Raw genomic sequence first — 20,389 nt, 5'->3', positions numbered from 1 at the left:
ACTTGACCTTTAGGGAAGTGATGATGAGGTATTTTGTGTTTCATGTAATCCCTATAGTATTTCTTTCTTTTTGTGTGTGTTTGTATGTCCTAAGAATAACATTGATATCCAAATGTGTTCTTGCTATTATACTTCTACTATACGAATGTTTATAATGCTCCTTTATAGACATAATGACACATCTGATATGAGTGTTTTTCTGCTAATAATACAATAAAACCTCACAAAAATCGTTGTTGTTGTTTCCAATTATTACTTATTTTATACACTATAAAAAGCACATATTTTACTATAATTTATGATTTGGAAAAAAAAATCTAGTTAATCAGTTTTCATTTGTGTTCACCAATTTAAAGTTTCATAATCAAGTCATCCAAGAAATACTAGAATCAAACGGGAGATTTTTTTCTTCATTCTCAAATTGATTGAGTGAGACCTTGATGCCCAGGATTAAGTGTTTAGATGTGCCGACTAAACCTGCGTTTTAATACATTTTAAGATGTAAAGGTTTTGTTTACATTTGTAATGTTTGTAAACGGTAGATAAAAATGGACCAGTATCTTCAGTTATGATATTTTATAAAGGCTTGTTTTTTTTATTTACACGTGAAACACACTGCAGCATACAGACAATAATAATTGGTCAAATAAATGACCTATTTGTGTGTCTCGTGCACATTTGCTGGGTGTTTACAAAGGGGGACTGTACTAATAGTGACACGGGGTGGTTACTTTCATTTTAACACTCCACGTCTAGACATAAAGGTTGAATATACATTCGGAACAACGCTATGGGAATCGACCCTACTTGAAACGTCTCACACCTGACACAATTTTGTATATGATACTTGTCAGACACCGAATTCAATACGTGGACACAAAAAAAGTGCCACCTGTTTGAGTCCACAGTGGTTTGGCCCGTCGGGCTCTTGCGGTGTGCGGTGGACATGGCGTCAGTGACGTCACGGAGGAGTGGAGCAGGCGAGAGAAAGTTCACGAATGTAAACGTTAGCGAGGTTAGCACTTTGGGCTGCGACAGACAAGAGGTGACAACACTGGCATAGAAACTATAATCTAGATATATATATATCACCGGTTCATCTTCAACAACATGCCTCGGAAAAAGCCATTTAGCAACAAGCAGAAGAAGAAACAACTACAAGGCAAACGGGAAAGAAAGAGAGGTACTACGCACTATGCGAGCTAATGGTAACTAGCTAGCTAATCAGCTCTCGGTAGTAAAGCAGTTCGTGTGTAGCGTGTGTGTGTCTCTGTGTGTGTGTGTGTAGCTAGCTGAGCTAGCATGCAGGACAGGCTGATTATCTGTTAAGACTATAGACTTGACAACAAGGTACCATTGCAGGGTCACCCTGCTTGACAAGCAGCGTTTTATTATTAGTTTGGTTAGACATGTTTTGTTGTTGTTGTAACGTTAGCTATATGTCACCTTTGTGTTCATGTTCAGTGTCAGCTCGGTTACTGTAACACGCCAGGGATACTACATTGCCTATAAAGAAGCAGCTAGAACGAATAAGCTGCTGTTGTTTTTTAAGCTGAGGTGTTATCTGCTAAAATAATCAAACGGCAGTCGCTGTCATCGATGAGCTAGCATCACAATCCATAGTGTTATGTGTGTGCGTCTCTCTGCTGTGGCACACACACACACAGCATGACCCTACTGCGCAGAATCAAAACAGAGTTATGCAATACCAGAGCAACATGAAGTTGAATCCCAAAGAAAAGGTGTTGAGATTTACATACACTTGTCAGGTGGTTTGATTGATTGATTGATTGAAAAGTTTATTAACAGATTGCAGAATGGGTACAGTACAGTACATCTCAATACATACAATTGTTAAGGGGATGCAGACCAGAGAAAGACGTTCGTCTTGTTTACATCAGGGTCCCCATCAGTAGTGGTCGGCTACTAAGTTGTCTTTTCACTTAAATATTGTTGCTAGCCTGCCTGGGTATGTATTGTAATGTTACACCAGTAGCTTTAAAAGGAATCAGTGGGCCATTGTATCCTGTGTGACTGTAGCAGCTCCTGAGTCTCCCTGAGTCTGACCCATACCTTGGTCCCCAGGTGACACAGGGTCTGGGCCGAGCAGCCGCACTGCCAGCGTGGAGCGAGGGGCGGAGAGAGTGGGAGAGAGACGGTCAGACACCTCAGACAGTGAGACCACTGATATTAGGAGAATAAACCAGCAACCCTTCAACAGAGAAGGCAAATATGACCCCAACAGGTAAGTCATCCTCACAAACCTATCTCGCATTATAACTTTATTGGGATGGAGCCCGGTTAACCATTTTCTTTTTCATAGCTGCTGAGCAGATAGTAGCCTACTGTCCTGATCAAGTTGTTCTGCCCCTGACTCCGATCCGAGTCATTTAATATTGAGTATCTACCGATACAATATTTGTATTTTCCTAGATAATATAGAAGTACAGTGCACACTTCAAGTATATTAAAGTTAGTAAAACCATTTCAATGTAGGTATGATATGCTTGGAAATTGAACAGTTCTGCTTAAAGAAAGAATTGCCTACATCACAGCTTTCCCTTAACACTTTGATTACCACTGGTGAACATGGTAAAACGTGGTTAAATGCCAGCACCCACTTCAATGATAGCGTTGTCAACGCATAATCTCTGTCTTAAATTACGGCTATGTGTCTAATCTGCCCGTCGCTTATCAATGACTTTTTTGCAGTCAACATTGTCGAAACGGATTGTTTTTTAATTGGTTCATTTCCGTTTTTATAGCATTTTGAAAAGCCCTAGTTTTTCAGGAAAATATATAGATTCTGTGATAAACGGCATTTACTGGAATATTCTGGCATACACAAAAACGTTGTAATTTTTCGGCCTATTTATGAATCGTTTTCAAATAAACGCTAGATTATCGATAGTATATGTGTACTTATGCACGCTATAGAAGCAATCTGAAAAGTATATTCTCATTTCCTGATCAGCGAGCACACACACACACACACACACACACACACACACACATATGGGACACGTTGATATATCTGTGAAAAAAGCTCTGATTACCCCAAGACTGGTAAAATAGATTCCTTACCTCAGATCAGATGTTATCCAAAAAGATTATTCCAATTCCTGATCGCCATTCCAAATATCGATCGCGTTTATTGATTCAGCGTTGGGTGCTGGAAATACATAATCCACGCTGTTCTGAGGGCCGGCGATCAACTTGGGTCTCTTCAGTTGGCTTGGCGGAAAAGTAAAATGAGGAAACTGCCCCCCCCCCCATCATCAGTCTAAAATAAACGGATGGGGTCCAGTTACACAGGGAGAGACGATAGGGGGCGTTATCTTCCAAATTGAGCTCAAAGAGACTCTGCAACACACGTCTATACCAAAGGTAGCCGCATTTCTGGCAGACGTTTCTGGTCATGTGACATGTGCGCCCAATAGCGCGACGAGCTGTGTCTTTGCCCATTTCCACGTCAAACAGCCTGCAAACTGCGTTCTATCGCCATGCTCTAAGACAAACTCTAACCGTAACCAACTTCGAAAGAGTGCCTAAGCTTAACCGTCGAAAGAACTTGCCGTCACGCTCTAAGACAAACTCTAACCTTAACCAACTTCGAAGAGTGCCTAAGCCTAACCAGTGTAGAAACTGGCGTCGGCCAATCAGAGAGCGTCTGCCAGAAATGCGGCTACCTTTGGTAATAACGCCTGCAACACTAGCCTGAGGCTCAATTGATGAAATATGAATTCAAATCGGCAATAAAAAAAATACGACAAACAAACGCTATATAGCGTTGCCGGCACTCAACTGGCGGCATGAACTAACGACAAAACGCGTTGCTGGCATCCAAAGTGTTCCACACGATGTGAAAATCCGCATAAAATATATACCTAGGTAAATGGAATATTGCTCCACTTCTACAAGGGCTATTTGCATATTCTTGGTATCTAGGTACATCTATGGACCTCGGGGAATGTATTCACAGTGTCAGAAATATTGTGTCTATTACTAGGCTTGCTTAAATTGTGATGAAACAAAGGAGAATATGAATTATGATTTTTCTTTGCATCTTTGACAGTGAATAACACCATGATAATAATGACCAAACTTAAAAAACTGCCACTGATCTCGTTCAGTACCCTCTGATCATGTGTACAAAAAAATCTAAGGAAATTAATAAAGGGAAGATAAAACCGAAGGTTCTACTGAATTCTCCCATCCGGACCAATGCAATTAGAAATATTATTATAGAATATAGAATATGATGCTTATAAAACCTTATTATAGCCAATTCTCACATTTATATATATATACATATATTATCTTTCAAATGCCCGAGTTCAATTTGGATTTAGTATCACCAGGCGTGCATCATGTGTGTATGATAGGGATGTCCGATATTATCGGCCTACCGATATTATCGGCCGATATTGGCATTAAAATGTGATATAGGAAAATATCGGTATCGGTTTAAAATATTTTTATTTTTATTTTTTTTAACATGTCTATAACCTTTATTTAACCAGGCAAGCAAGTAAGATCAAATTCTGATTTAATTTATTGTCAAAAGTATGCATAATGTTGTGTTAATTCCACAACAAGAGATATGTAATGTTAATTACCTGAAATTATTCAGTTTTTTGGGGGGGGTGGAAACCCTGCATATATCGTTATCGGTTGATATCGGTATCGGAAATTAAGAGTTGGACAATATCGGTATATCGGTATCGGTAAAAAAGCCAATATCGAGTAATGATATCTACTGTAATCTAGTGTACTTTTTTATTTTCTCCACACTGCAACCGTTTTGAAACTAATTTCAGATCTAATTGTTCCTACATGCTAACAATAGGGAGGAGAAACTAACTGTGTTTCAATATTTATCAAAAACGTTACCTTTTGTGGCTTATTATCGCGAATCATAACAGTTATTGATATGATTCATTCAGAACGCTGAACTTTGAACCCCCACAGTATGTGACAGGAAGTGTAGTTCGGAAAAATTCCAATGCTGATCGACAGCTATGCATGTCCTCTACAAAATGGCCGCAAAAAGACTACAATTCCCATGGTTAAAAATGTTCATTTCCGTTTCCGCCTTGGAGTAGACTATCGAAAATCGAAAACTTAAAACTATCTAATGGCACTTTTAACCTATTGCTAAACTAACGTATTGATAATAATATACATTCTACATGCTTTTGTGACATGTTAGTGATGTTAATACTTGATTACGTTTGATAAAGAAATCGCAAAAAATATGCAACACTGAAAAATATTGATTTATGACTATACTGTCATTTTGGGGTTGGTACCGACCCTAAGGGGTGGAACAGGTTTTAATTAGGGATGTCCGATATTATCGGCCTACCGATATTATTGGCCGATATCGGCATTCAAATGTGATATCGGAAAATATCGGTATCTGTTTTCAAAAAATATATATATATTTTTTATTATTATTATTCTTTTTTTACATTTTTATAACCTTTATTTACCTTTATTTATAATGTTGTGTTAATTCCACAACAAGAGATATGTAATGTTAATTACCTGAAATTATTCAGTTTTTTGGGGGGGGTGGAAACCCTGCATATATCGGTATCGGAAATTAAGAGGTGGACAATATCTGTATATCGGTATCGGTAAAAAAGCCAATATCGAGCATCCCTAGTTTTAATGGTTTTCATTAATTTCTTTAACAATTTTTTTTTCAAAAACTTTATTTGGCTTAATATACCAGCTACTGATCAATACCGATCAATTAAAATATGCCATGATTGGCTTTGATTCCGATCTGATCAGGACATCCCTATTTGTTTGTGTTGGGTATCATTAGCATAATTTTCTTTTTCAGAAGTAAAAATCTGTTTAAAACTGATCAGTGCCGGTATGCATGGAATTCAATTAGGATGAATTTATGAGAATTTAAATTGGAGCTGTATGTCTGAGCTTGTAGATAACATAAGTAAAAGGACTATATTTAGACAAACTTAAAACATGATAGGAATTTACATGTGCTGAGAATGTTGAGTCTTTGTTAGTCAATTGAGTACCTCAGGCGAAGAAGCATATAAGTCCGTTTTAAGTTTTCAGAAGAACAAATGTTTTCAAACTTTATTATCTAATGAATCAGTGTTGTGTTCAGTCATAGTTAAAGACATTCGAGGTTGAGTAGTTTCTGGTGATTATATCACATTCACACTCCAAGTTATTTAGATTAACTTCACAACTGCAAAATACACTGTCCAAAAAAAGTCTGGTTATTCAGTACAAGGGTTCAATTGTAGGCAATGGCGACTGACAGACAAACATGCACAACAATAAAATTAAGCAAACGAGGGGAAATCTACTTCTAAAAGATCCTCTCAACACCATCCCCTCCCTCCACATTCAGGTTCCGTCTGCACTTTGAAAGGGAGAGCAAAGAGGAGGTGGAGAAACGGAAGAAGATAGCCCAAGAGAAGATTTTACAGCAGGTGTCAGACAAAGACCTTGAGGTTGACATTTGTGACATCTACCCCCCAGAGAAAGGTTAGGCTTTTCTAATGGCTTTTTAGTTTTTACAAGTATTATAATATATATTAGTATTATTAATATTTTTTTACGAAAGCAGAGGAATACTATTCAAAACTCTAAATAAAACATGCTGTGCAGGACAGGTTCATGTTGTTCTTTTGCTGTTTTATGACAAGCAAACTTCCCATTTCAATAACGCTAGGTCTGGGTATCCCAAGACGACCGCCCTGGAATTATGACATGAAACGCGAAGAGCTGCTGAGGCGAGAGGAGAAGTCCTACAGAGAGTACCTGGACGACCTGCACTCCAGAAACCCACCGGGCTCCCTCAGTCACTTTGAGCACAACTTGGAGGTCAGCTACTTGGATCACTTCTTCATTAACCCTTTATAAACTAGACCAGTAGTTCTAAACCTTTATGATGTGAGCCCTAAAACAGAAGAATGCCTTTTCACAACCCCCCCCCCCCCCCCCCCCAACATGGTCATGGTCATGGATGGAATGGTGAATTCAAATCAATGTGAACACGCGTTAGTTGCCCCTTTCAGGCTATTTCACTTGAGAAATCATTGTGTATTTGATCAATTCCGTATTTCACAAGAAAAAAAGCATCTGTACCAAAGATGATATGTTTTTATATCTTCACAATCCCTCAAAAATCATTGTTTTTTTCTTTTAGATCTTGATTTAATCCATATAACTACTACAGCCATTTTTACTAATGTTGGCATGAAATGGGTTCAAGATAAGAGACAGGCCAGAGAAAACAACAGAAATTGTCCAAAGTATGGGATAATTCCAAGCTGAAACAAAAGAGAACTATTATTAAACTATTTTATAACTGCTCTGGAAAAATAAGCAGCTGAGCTTTCTCACCTGTTCTTTCACTCTTGACACACAGGCTGCACACCACACACACACACACACACACACACACACACACACACACACACACACACACAGCAGCTCCTCCTCCTTCTCACTGCTGCTCTACTTTATATAAAAGTCTTGTCACTTGTTGGTATTGTTGTCATGATGTTAGCTTACTAAAGACGGCAAGTGACCTGGGACAGGTAATACTTCACATTTGCGGCAAATGAACAAGGAAAGGAAAAAGATTCCGGCAAGCCCATGCTGTATACAAGCGATGCTACAGAACACTGCCAGGTTCTAGCACAACAAATTAAGCAAAGCACCTAACGTCAAAGGACCGACATGCCAGCCTCTAAAGTTAAAGAAGTTAGCAGAGTTAAAGCTTTTGGAGGTTGGGTGACGGCTCCCATTTCAACGTCACTGAAGCATTAAGATGGCCCAGTAAACTGTTGTTGATAAGTGTATTGCCCAATAGCCATTTTTGTTGCTCTCAGGCTGAGCCCCCTCAGAGCTAACGGGTCTGAGAAACCATACAGCTGGGTTTCAATTGATAAGAAAAATACTTATTAAGTTACTTAGAACATGTGGACAGCTGCACTGTTAACATGTCTCCAACCACTGCACTTTACTGTCTTATCGTTGTCTCACTGTTCTGTCCTGTTTTGCACTTTATTTATTATTATTTTTCTTATTTGTGGAAAAAAGTTTATGCACTGTACTGTCGTATCACATCACGTTCCATTGTATTTACATAAATGGCGAATAAAGTAATCTGAATCTGAGCTGCACCATGTTCAATTGAGCGAACGGCTGACATTTTTAGTCTTGTTTCCTCTTTTGTCTAGTGTATATTCTATTGCTATTTAATAAAGCAAAAGTATTTCTTATCCGATTACCTGATTAATCGACGGAATAATCGGCAGAATACACAATTACTAAAGTAATCGGTACCTGCAGGCCTACTACTTTTATCTTAAATGCTTCGCTACTTTTGATGTTAAAAGATCTAACCATGGCGGCTGGGTGGCGCAGCGGACATTGCACTCGTCACCAACGCAAGAGACACCGGGTTCGACTCCGGCTGTTGGCGTTGCCTCCGGCTTGGGCCGGTCGTCATACTAACTCAATTGGCAGAGTTAGCGGGTGGAAGTCGATGGGTGGTAATCTGGACGCGTGAATACTTTGGGCAGCCGAAGAGTGCTTCCGTGTTCGCCTGATTGGCCAGCGCCCTCCTTCGTGAATACCAGCTCTACGCTCGTTTACCCTACGCATACGCTTGTGTTATGATACAGGAGCTAAATAGGAAGTACTTGAGGTCGTTGTTAAATACGTGTGTTTTAATAAACAGTATAACTGTAAAAGTAATGTTGAATTGTTGTGTCGTGTCGCTAAACTAGACAAAGGTTTGAAAATACGAGCGTCTTGCGAGAGCGGCAGGGTTTGGCGTGTAATTACTATTTTATGTGTTTTAAATATGTTGCGACCGTCGGATTGTTGTTAAAAACGGAGGGATACAAGCTAAGGTGCGGGGGATTTGGCGTATATAAGTTGATTGCTTTAAAAACTGAGAGAAATGTCGTATTTACGCTGTTTAAAACGGGGTGATGGGCGAAAATCTTTCGTTTTAGCTCCCTCTCTCAGGGTGCAATTCTCTCAGGGTGCAGTTCTCTCTCTCGGGTAAATAAGAGATAGGAGAAAAAGGAGTTTTTCATTGTTCAAGAGTGGATATATGTTGCAGAACATGCCTGTTAATTACCGCGGCTCTTATTTGTAAATAGGAGAAAAAGGAGTTTTTCATTGTTCAAGAGTGGATTTATAGGCCAGAGGACAGAGGTTTGTTTACAAACCGATGTACTTTCTAACAGCTATATATATAATTTATAGTATTGCTATCTGTCCATTCTCATTGTCACTTGAGTGCATAAACCGTGCCTTCATAATGGCTTAAAGAAAATAAAAATCCATCCGTTGGTTGTCATTTTATAGCGCCATGAATATAAGGTTTATTGCGATTTTCGCCTCGTCTTTTTTCTGGGAAGCTAGATATGAGGCTAAAAGCTAGTCACGTTATATCAAACGCCATTTCTGCTGTATATATACGAATGAAATAAAACAAACTGCGTAGCATCCGGACTATTACAGAGCATCTATGGATGAAATGGGGGCGGCGGGGAACGCCGATTAGTATTATTGATTAGCAATACAGTGTGCGTTCAGTTAGCCATTTTCACTGATCGATCACGTTAGGTTTTAAAACAATGTCCAATCCAGCTGTAATTTGGGGGAATAGTATCCTACCGTCAGGCCATGTGATCGCCGGCAGCATTTCGTCATTAGTCATCGGAATCTGGTAGATCGATATGTCCATTGGCTAATCATAAATCCCATTATTCCAGGCTGAAATATGCGTTCGGTAACGGGATCAAAGATAGAGGGTGTTCGTTTGGAACCGAGGCTCATATGAAATGCCCACATACAGTGAAATCTTTTTTCTTCAAATGCCCTCAATGATACTGCAGTGGAGCGATGGCGCCCCTAAGCGGATCTGGCCGGTATTGCATGTTTCGAAAATCAAATATGTGGGTAGGTCATGCAAGTCGATCGCGGACGTTAATAGCGTTATTAATATGGAATAAAACAATAACAACTCGCCACGAGTTAACTCGTGGCTCTGGTCCTCAACGGGTGGAATCGAAACACGTATATATACGTGGACGGTCCACATAGTGTTAGCCTATGTGTTGATGGGAATCGAATGCGCATGCGCGCGTTACCGGCGTAGGGTTAAACGGGGGTAGGCGGGCGTCGGCCAATCAGGCGAACGCGGAAGCTGCCCAAAGTATTCACGCAATCTGGACGTTGTGGACAGCGACTCCTACAGGTCGGTTGGGGGACGCCTGCACTGCAGAGACAGGATATGGCGGGGGTAGTGTGAGCCTCCCACACGTTACACCTCGCCAATGAGAGTCCGCGCTGGCAGGTGAAAAGATGTGACAGGCTGCCTCCTCGTGTATCGGAGGGGACACGTGATGCAAGGCTTCTATCCTCCCTACAACCGGCCAGTGGGGGGCATATGCGAGCAACGTTCAAGACAGGGGAGGGGAGAATTGGCACAGCGGGTAATTGGGATGGGAGAAAAATAGAAAAAGTGGATTAAAAAAAAATGTGTACATTGGGTGCATTTGGAATCTTGTTTGAGCCCCATTCGGCAGGGTGTAAAATTATTTAACTGCACAAAATCTAATTAATTATCCAGGGCATACTGTGAACTGAAGATCTTAAAATTTCAATTAGGGATTTAGAATATCATTATAGTCTCCTCATGGATTTAGAATATCATTATAGTCTCCTCATGGATTTAGAATATCATTATAGTCTCCTCATGGATTTAGAATATCATTATAGTCTCCTCATGGATTTAGAATATCATTATAGTCTCCTCATGGATTTAGAATATCATTATAGTCTCCTCATGGATTTAGAATATCATTATAGTCTCCTCATGGATTTAGAATATCATTATAGTCTCCTCATGGATTTAGAATATCATTATAGTCTCCTCATGGATTTAGAATATCATTATAGTCTCCTCATGGATTTAGAATATCATTATAGTCTCCTCATGGATTTAGAATATCATTATAGTCTCCTCATGGATTTAGAATATCATTATAGTCTCCTCATGGATTTAGAATATCATTATAGTCTCCTCATGGATTTAGAATATCATTATAGTCTCCTCATGGATTTAGAATATCATTATAGTCTCCTCATGGATTTAGAATATCATTATAGTCTCCTCATGGATTTAGAATATCATTATAGTCTCCTCATGGATTTAGAATATCATTATAGTCTCATGGATTTAGAATATCATTATAGTCTCCTCATGGATTTAGAATATCATTATAGTCTCCTCATGGATTGTCTGTTATTTTCCACTAAGCATGAAGCAACAAAGACACAATCGGAATCACAAAGGTCTTTATTGCCAAGTAGTTTACACATACAAGGAATTTAAACTAAATTAAAATAGGAGTACAATATAATAGAATAGAATTATAAAATAAAATAGGCCAGGGCTGTACAATTGTGCACAATGTGGTTGAGTATATACACTAATTGGAATAAAAATAACAATACAGTGGGATGGAATATTTAACACTTTGATCGCCATGGTTAAATTCATAATTTACCATCTCTCGCCAGCTCTATTTGTCTATGGAGAAGTTCCCCTTCTTTGCAGGGCTATAACTTTTTAAATTGTATTGCTAAATTGACATTACTATGGCCCATTCAAGGTCCTATATGTATTGTTCAGGGTGTATCAATGTTATACTTTTTCATTCACATATTCATACTAAAATACGGTCTAAAGTATAAGTATGTTTTTATCGTTTTCTGCAGCTTTCTTCAGAACGTGATTTATAGCCCCAAATGCATTATATTGATGATCAAATACAGTTTGGTAGGAATCTGTGCGAGATAAAAAATTTCAACTGGATGTACTTCTAGGAGTTACTACTGATCATCTGATGTTGACCGGATGGGGGGGGGGTCTTTTATAATTCCGTGGGCAGCGTTAGATGATTCATCCAGGGTGGGTCATATGTTCATCATAGCAGTTTATTTGGGCACACGTTAGAATATAACGCTGAATCTTACCGTAGCTTCCTCGCGCAGATGAGCGTGGAACAGAATTTTTTCTATTATGGGATGGAGAAATGCCCGATCCATTTCCAGGTTGTATAATAGTATTATACGTCCAAATCATGTTGTTTTTTCGAGTTATTTGCACCGATCGATGTTCACTGTGTCAAGACGGAGTCTCTCTAACGATAGCGAGTGCCCGGACAACATATGGATGAGCACGTCCGGTTCAAAGAGTCATTTCCGGTTGGCGATCTGCCGATCGGCCACCAGATGGCGCTCTTGAACCGCTAGAGAGTTGAGTGGAGCTTTTCAGTGTATCTCAGGGTTCCGGAGGGGAAATATGATTTCGATCACAGATTTTTGAAATATTGATATCAAAGACGAGTTACGGCGTCTTCGGCAGAATGAGCATGGCTAGGAATGACGTCTAAACTCGTCATCGGCGATCATAGTGATAACAGATAAAAATAACAATACAGTGGGATGGAATATTGAACAGGATGTTACCGCTCAGCGTGGAGGCAGTGTGGGGACACAGGTTGAGCTCAGGAGACCCACAGCAGCTGAACAGGTGGAGCTCAGGAGACCCACAGCAGCTGAACAGGTTGAGCTCAGGAGACCCACAGCAGCTGAACAGGTTGAGCTCAGGAGACCCACAGCAGCTGAACAGAGGCTCAGGAGACCCACAGCAGCTGAACAGGTGGAGCTCAGGAGACCCACAGCAGCTGAACAGGTGGAGCTCAGGAGACCCACAGCAGCTGAACAGGTGGAGCTCAGGAGACCCACAGCAGCTGAACAGGTGGAGCTCAGGAGACCCACAGCAGCTGAACAGAGGCTCAGGAGACCCACAGCAGCTGAACAGAGGCTCAGGAGACCCACAGCAGCTGAACAGGTTGAGCTCAGGAGACCCACAGCAGCTGAACAGGTGGAGCTCAGGAGACCCACAGCAGCTGAACAGGTTGAGCTCAGGAGACCCACAGCAGCTGAACAGGTGGAGCTCAGGAGACCCACAGCAGCTGAACAGAGGCTCAGGAGACCCACAGCAGCTGAACAGGTGGAGCTCAGGAGACCCACAGCAGCTGAACAGGTGGAGCTCAGGAGACCCACAGCAGCTGAACAGGTGGAGCTCAGGAGACCCACAGCAGCTGAACAGAGGCTCAGGAGACCCACAGCAGCTGAACAGGTGGAGCTCAGGAGACCCACAGCAGCTGAACAGGTGGAGCTCAGGAGACCCACAGCAGCTGAACAGGTGGAGCTCAGGAGACCCACAGCAGCTGAACAGGTGGAGCTCAGGAGACCCACAGCAGCTGAACAGAGGCTCAGGAGACCCACAGCAGCTGAACAGAGGCTCAGGAGACCCACAGCAGCTGAACAGAGGCTCAGGAGACCCACAGCAGCTGAACAGAGGCTCAGGAGACCCACAGCAGCTGAACAGGTGGAGCTCAGGAGACCCACAGCAGCTGAACAGAGGCTCAGGAGACCCACAGCAGCTGAACAGAGGCTCAGGAGACCCACAGCAGCTGAACAGGTTGAGCTCAGGAGACCCACAGCAGCTGAACAGGTGGAGCTCAGGAGACCCACAGCAGCTGAACAGAGGCTCAGGAGACCCACAGCAGCTGAACAGGTGGAGCTCAGGAGACCCTCAGCAGCTGAACAGGTGGAGCTCAGGAGACCCACAGCAGCTGAACGGGTGGAGCTCAGGAGACCCACAGCAGCTGAACAGGTGGAGCTCAGGAGACCCACAGCAGCTGAACAGGTGGAGCTCAGGAGACCCACAGCAGCTGAACAGGTGGAGCTCAGGAGACCCACAGCAGCTGAACAGGTGGAGCTCAGGAGACCCACAGCAGCTGAACAGGTGGAGCTCAGGAGACCCACAGCACCTGAACAGGTGGAGCTCAGGAGACCCACAGCAGCTGAACAGGTGGAGCTCAGGAGACCCACAGCAGCTGAACAGAGGCTCAGGAGACCCACAGCAGCTGAACAGGTGGAGCTCAGGAGACCCACAGCAGTTGAACAGGTGGAGCTCAGGAGACCCACAGCACCTGAACAGGTGGAGCTCAGGAGACCCACAGCAGCTGAACAGGTGGAGCTCAGGAGACCCACAGCAGCTGAACAGAGGCAGGAGATGAGCAGCCAACACTAACATTTTGTGAGGTCATCAGAAATCTACAATTATCTTTTTTTAATTCCAAGTTCTTGGTAGCAACAGTGGAACAATACCATGCATATGGACTATATTGCCAACTTTACGTTTAGATTTTTTACTTTTACAAGCTACATTCCAACTTGTGTATAAAAGCAATTCACATCATACTTACTTACTTGTGTGGTTTGGGATTGTAGGATGGATATTTTTCAATTCAAATTTCCCACTGTGATTCTGGTGTGTCATTATTTTCCTTTGCCATATCAAATACATGCCAAACTATTGGCCCTAGAACTGGACCTCTGTGACCTGTAACACGTCTTCTACTTACCATTCCTGTCATTATACCTCTCTCTCTTTCAGACATGGAGGCAGTTGTGGAGAGTGTTGGAGATGTCCGATGTTATCCTGCTCATTGTGGACATCAGGCACCCGGTAGGTAATCTCTTTTAGTCCACTGCCTTGTGATGTGATACACTTGAAGACCCACTAGATCAGGGGTTCCCAACCTTTTTTCCCCCAGGGACCCCCAAACATCTCTGATGAAATTCCTGGACCCCCCTCCTAATAAAATACCATAAAATACTTTATTTTTTGTCATTTTAATACTTTTTTTGTCATTTTAATAACAAACTGCTTATACACAGGCATATGCATCATAATTAGACCCACTATGCTTCTTTGACTTGTGCCTTCAATCAACAAATCTCATCTTGCACCATATGTATTTCAAAATGTTGGCCAATATTCAAATCCTGTATTCATCCTCTCAAATCAGGCCCTAATGGTGAACGGTTTGCATTTATGTTGAATGAAGTAAGAATCCACTGCAGTAAAAATATCCTCACCTCGAGTGGTTGACTGACATGAGAATGTCCTGCTTCAGATCCTCATTTTCGATATACTGCACATAAACGATGAGCACAGCCTCGTCTGCAACAGTTGTAGTTTCATCAAGTTGTATGGCAAATGGACCCTTTCTAAGCTTTTCTGACAGCTGCTGCTCGCAATCACTTGACATCTTATCAATTCGGTCTTTCACTACATTGTTCGAGAGTGGTACTGATTTTAGTTTATCCGCCACCTGTGGGCCGCACAGTTTCTAAACCATTTTGATGCAGGCTGGTTTGATGAGCTGCTCGCCAATATTGTGCGGTTTCTTTGCTTTTGCAATTAAAAGCGAACACTCAAAGGAGGCTTCGGTAGCCTTCTGTAAATCACTGCCACCCCTGCTCCACGCTACTCTAACATCAACAGGCTTGTTCGCCTTGAGAGACTGTTCTTTCCTCCGAAAAAAGTCCGGATCCTTCCCAACGGTTTCTGGGTGCTTAGACGCCTGATGTCTCTTCAGCTTGCTGGGCTTCAGGCTCGAGTTTGCCAACTTTTCTCCACAAATCACACACTCAGGTCGTTTGTCTGGTCCTTCAGTGAAGCCCATGGTGATGTAATTTTCGCGATTGCTGTAGGTCCTAACTTTTTTTGCAGATGAGCTGCCGTCATCTCCTTTTCGTTTGTCACACATTTTCGCCTCTGGCGGCTGACTGCAGATGAGCAGAGAAAGTTAACTAGCGTGCTAGGCTAGCTACGGAAAGTGATGCAGTCAACTGATTCGCGTTTTAACGGCTACCCGGTAGCCTACTGTTAACGTTCAAAAATCATGTCTAGATGTTTATTTATTTATCTTTATTTTTTATTTTTTTTAAACTTTATTTTTTATTGTAGTGGAGAGACTATTCATGCTTCTGATGATAAAAATATGCTAATTAAATATTTATCTGAAAGAAGAAAAAAAAAAAAAAAAGGACATCAAATCATCTGTGGTCTGGCGGACCCCCTGCGCCCCCTGGCGGACCCCAGGTTGGGAATCACTGCACTAGATGGAGACACAGATACAAAGTCCATCCGAATACCAAGTACCATTAAACACTAAGGCAGCTCTTCTGGTGTCGGACGAAATTATGTTGGTGACCCAGCCATGTAACAGATTTTGAAGTCGCCTTAGTGTTTTTATTTCTTTTTGAGATCTGCACCGCCGATGTCCCGGATTGGCTTGTAGCTGGTTGTCAGTGATGTGTTGTGCAGTTTTGACAACCCGCTGTAAGGCTTTCTGGTCCGAGGTGGAGCAGTTGCCGTAGCATACTGTGATGCACTTGGTCAGGATGCTTTCAGTAGTGCAACGGTAGAAGTTGGCCAGCAGGATCTGAGGTGGTAGATGGAGCAGGGTTTCCGTTAGAAAAAATTGTTGCCGGTCTCCGTGACCTGCAAGATTTCAATCTACCGGACAAATGAGATTAATTCCGGTCATAGTTTATTGAGCTTTAAAACAATTGATAGGCAGGCTATATAAAGAATGTCATCCTCAAGGCATGTAGATTTATAATATTATTACTTAAAACTAGGCTACTTTTGCGTATACAGTCATTAATATATTCCAAATAAAATAAGTCCCTCGATACTCCGTGCTGCTGCTGACTTGAAATAAAATAGACCGCGTATGTGGGCAGTCGGTCCGACACTAAACAGCAGTCTGTTATAATCACATTTTTATGAGCTAACGAATTCCGTTATATTGGACATTTGTATTAATTATATCAAGCGAAGAACTGAGAAAGCAGAGAGACGGCAACATTATCGTGGTTTGCGTGACGACTCTCTCCACCTCGCAACGACTTATTTGCAAAGAGTATGGCGCTGCAGAGCAGCTCATTTAGCTGTTATTGGCTCTTTTCTGGGAACCGCACAGCAGCGCCCCCCACCCAACATTGGCTGAAAATGGCTGAATTGGAGTACTGCTGGAATACTGCATTGTGCTGTTGTTGCTCTGGCTCTGCAGCTTCACAAAAGTTCGCACACCCAGCAGTAAGCTCTCGCTGACAACGTCGTTGTCATTATTAGAAGCAACGAGGAAACAAATGTAATGATCGTTTCGTTCATCGCATAGGCTATTTAATTTTAGCCTATTTTAATACAATTCAAATAATCAAATTGTGCTTAGACTCAGGGAATTATTTTCACCGGACATTAAGACCGGAGAGATTAAATATGTTGGACTTCAACAGATTTTGCCGGTCAAATACCGGTAATTACCGGCTAACGGAAATGCTGAGGTGGAGCCTCTAGTCTTCAGCCTCCTTAGGAAGGTGCTGCAGGAGACATGAGACATTACTAGAAATGTGGACAGTGGACACACCCAGGGACCTGAAGCTGGAGACTCCTTCTACCCCAGTCCCATTTATGTAGATGGTGAGGTGAAGTCCACAGTGAGCTCCTTGGTCTTTTTTATTTTGAGGGCCAGGTTCTTTTTGGAGCACCATCATGCCAGGAGGTACTGGACCTCCTCCCTGTAGGCCGTCTCATCATTGTTGTTGATCAGACCCACCGTCGTGTGGTGTCATCCTTAAACTTAATGATGGTATTGGATTCATGGACAGGCACACATCCTGGGTGGAGAGGGAGTAGAGGAGGGGCTCTGGTGCTCAGGGTTAAGCTGAAGAGGGAGTAGAGGAGGGGGCTCTGGTGCTCAGGGTTAAGCTGAAGAGGGAGTAGAGGAGGGGGCTCTGGTGCTCAGGGTTAAGGTGAAGAGGGAGTAGAGGAGGGGGCTCTGGTGCTCAGGGTTAAGCTGAAGAGGGAGTAGAGGAGGGGGCTCTGGTGCTCAGGGTTAAGCTGAAGGAGTAGAGGAGGGGGCTCTGGTGCTCAGGGTTAAGCTGAAGGAGTAGAGGAGGGGGCTCTGGTGCTCAGGGTTAAGCTGAAGAGGGAGTAGAGGAGGGGGCTCTGGTGCTCAGGGTTAAGCTGAAGAGGGAGTAGAGGAGGGGCTCTGGTGCTCAGGGTTAAGCTGAAGAGGGAGTAGAGGAGGGGGCTCTGGTGCTCAGGGTTAAGCTGCAGAGGGAGTAGAGGAGGGGGCTCTGGTGCTCAGGGTTAAGCTGCAGAGGGAGTAGAGGAGGGGGCTCTGGTGCTCAGGGTTAAGCTGAAGAGGGAGTAGAGGAGGGGCTCTGGTGCTCAGGGTTAAGCTGCAGAGGGAGTAGAGGAGGGGGCTCTGGTGCTCAGGGTTAAGCTGAAGAGGGAGTAGAGGAGGGGGCTCTGGTGCTCAGGGTTAAGCTGAAGAGGGAGTAGAGGAGGGGGCTCTGGTGCTCAGGGTTAAGCTGAAGAGGGAGTAGAGGAGGGGGCTCTGGTGCTCAGGGTTAAGCTGAAGAGGGAGTAGAGGAGGGGGCTCTGGTGCTCAGGGTTAAGCTGAAGAGGGAGTAGAGGAGGGGGCTCTGGTGCTCAGGGTTAAGCTGCAGAGGGAGTAGAGGAGGGGGCTCTGGTGCTCAGGGTTAAGCTGCAGAGGGAGTAGAGGAGGGGGCTCTGGTGCTCAGGGTTAAGCTGAAGAGGGAGTAGAGGAGGGGGCTCTGGTGCTCAGGGTTAAGCTGAAGGAGTAGAGGAGGGGGCTCTGGTGCTCAGGGTTAAGCTGAAGAGGGAGTAGAGGAGGGGGCTCTGGTGCTCAGGGTTAAGCTGAAGAGGGAGTAGAGGAGGGGGCTCTGGTGCTCAGGGTTAAGCTGAAGGAGTAGAGGAGGGGGCTCTGGTGCTCAGGGTTAAGCTGAAGGAGTAGAGGAGGGGGCTCTGGTGCTCAGGGTTAAGCTGAAGGAGTAGAGGAGGGGGCTCTGGTGCTCAGGGTTAATCTGCAGGCCACGACCAGCCTCTCGAAACACTTGGTTCTGATGGACGCGAGTCATTCAGACACGTCACAGTGCGGGGACCACCGCCGGGGGGGGGGCTCTCTGGTGATGAGATAAGCAGCTCTGTTCTCCGTGTCCCGCCCAGGTGCTGCAGTATAAGCAGCTCTGTTCTCCGTGTCCCGCCCAGGTGCTGCAGTATAAGCAGCTCTGTTCTCCGTGTCCCGCCCAGGTGCTGCAGTATAAGCAGCTCTGTTCTCCGTGTCCCGCCCAGGTGCTGCAGTATAAGCAGCTCTGTTCTCCGTGTCCCGCCCAGGTGCTGCAGTATAAGCAGCTCTGTTCTCCGTGTCCCGCCCAGGTGCTGCAGTATAAGCAGCTCTGTTCTCCGTGTCCCGCCCAGGTGCTGCAGTATAAGCAGCTCTGTTCTCCGTGTCCCGCCCAGGTGCTGCAGTATAAGCAGCTCTGTTCTCCGTGTCCCGCCCAGGTGCTGCAGTATAAGCAGCTCTGTTCTCCGTGTCCCGCCCAGGTGCTGCAGTTCCCTCCGACCCTGTACCACTACATCACAGATGAGCTGCAGAAGCACGTGATCCTGGTGCTGAACAAGGCCGACCTGTGTCCCCCTCCGCTGGTGATCGCCTGGAAGCACTACCTGGCCTCCCAGTTCCCCCACCTGCACACTGTGTGCTTCACCTCCCACCCCGGGCAGCCCTACAGCACAGGTCATTAACCCTTTCACTACCACCCTGACCCTAACCCTCCCAGTTCCCCCACCTCCCACCCCGGGCAGCCCTACAGCACAGGTCATTAACCCTTTCACTACCACCCTGACCCTAACCCTCCCAGTTCCCCCACCTCCCACCCCGGGCAGCCCTACAGCACAGGTGATTAACCCTTTCACTACCACCCTGACCCTAACCCTCCCAGTTCCCCCACCTCCCACCCCGGGCAGCCCTACAGCACAGGTCATTAACCCTTTCACTACCACCCTGACCCTAACCCTCCCAGTTCCCCCACCTCCCACCCCGGGCAGCCCTACAGCACAGGTCATTAACCCTTTCACTACCACCCTGACCCTAACCCTCCCAGTTCCCCCACCTCCCACCCCGGGCAGCCCTACAGCACAGGTGATTAACCCTTTCACTACCACCCTGACCCTAACCCTCCCAGTTCCCCCACCTCCCACCCCGGGCAGCCCTACAGCACAGGTGATTAACCCTTTCACTACCACCCTGACCCTAACCCTCCCAGTTCCCCCACCTCCCACCCCGGGCAGCCCTACAGCACAGGTCATTAACCCTTTCACTACCACCCTGACCCTAACCCTCCCAGTTCCCCCACCTCCCACCCCGGGCAGCCCTACAGCACAGGTCATTAACCCTTTCACTACCACCCTGACCCTAACCCTCCCAGTTCCCCCACCTCCCACCCCGGGCAGCCCTACAGCACAGGTGATTAACCCTTTCACTACCACCCTGACCCTAACCCTCCCAGTTCCCCCACCTCCCACCCCGGGCAGCCCTACAGCACAGGTGATTAACCCTTTCACTACCAC

At 44.4% G+C, this 20,389-nt stretch overlaps 1 protein-coding gene across 1 annotated transcript in view; it reads left to right on the top strand.

Moving 5' to 3' along the window:
- The first annotated feature begins 986 nt into the window (after positions 1 to 986).
- Positions 987 to 20,389, top strand: part of gnl1 (guanine nucleotide binding protein-like 1) — a 34,892-nt gene continuing 15,489 nt past the window's right edge. The window contains exons 1-6 of the mRNA XM_084336462.1: positions 987 to 1,183; positions 2,086 to 2,245; positions 6,395 to 6,531; positions 6,719 to 6,870; positions 14,552 to 14,623; positions 19,364 to 19,556. Coding sequence (XP_084192588.1) covers positions 1,111 to 1,183; positions 2,086 to 2,245; positions 6,395 to 6,531; positions 6,719 to 6,870; positions 14,552 to 14,623; positions 19,364 to 19,556 — 787 coding nt within the window. The 5' untranslated portion in view covers positions 987 to 1,110. The remainder of the gene's footprint in view (positions 1,184 to 2,085; positions 2,246 to 6,394; positions 6,532 to 6,718; positions 6,871 to 14,551; positions 14,624 to 19,363; positions 19,557 to 20,389) is intronic.

Source organism: Notolepis coatsorum (assembly GCF_963971535.1).
Source record: "Notolepis coatsorum genome assembly, chromosome: 19".
Classification (NCBI taxonomy): Eukaryota; Metazoa; Chordata; class Actinopteri; order Aulopiformes; family Paralepididae; genus Notolepis; species Notolepis coatsorum.
The sequence above is the reverse complement of the archived record's forward strand: the minus strand, read 5'-3'. Positions and strand labels throughout refer to the sequence as shown.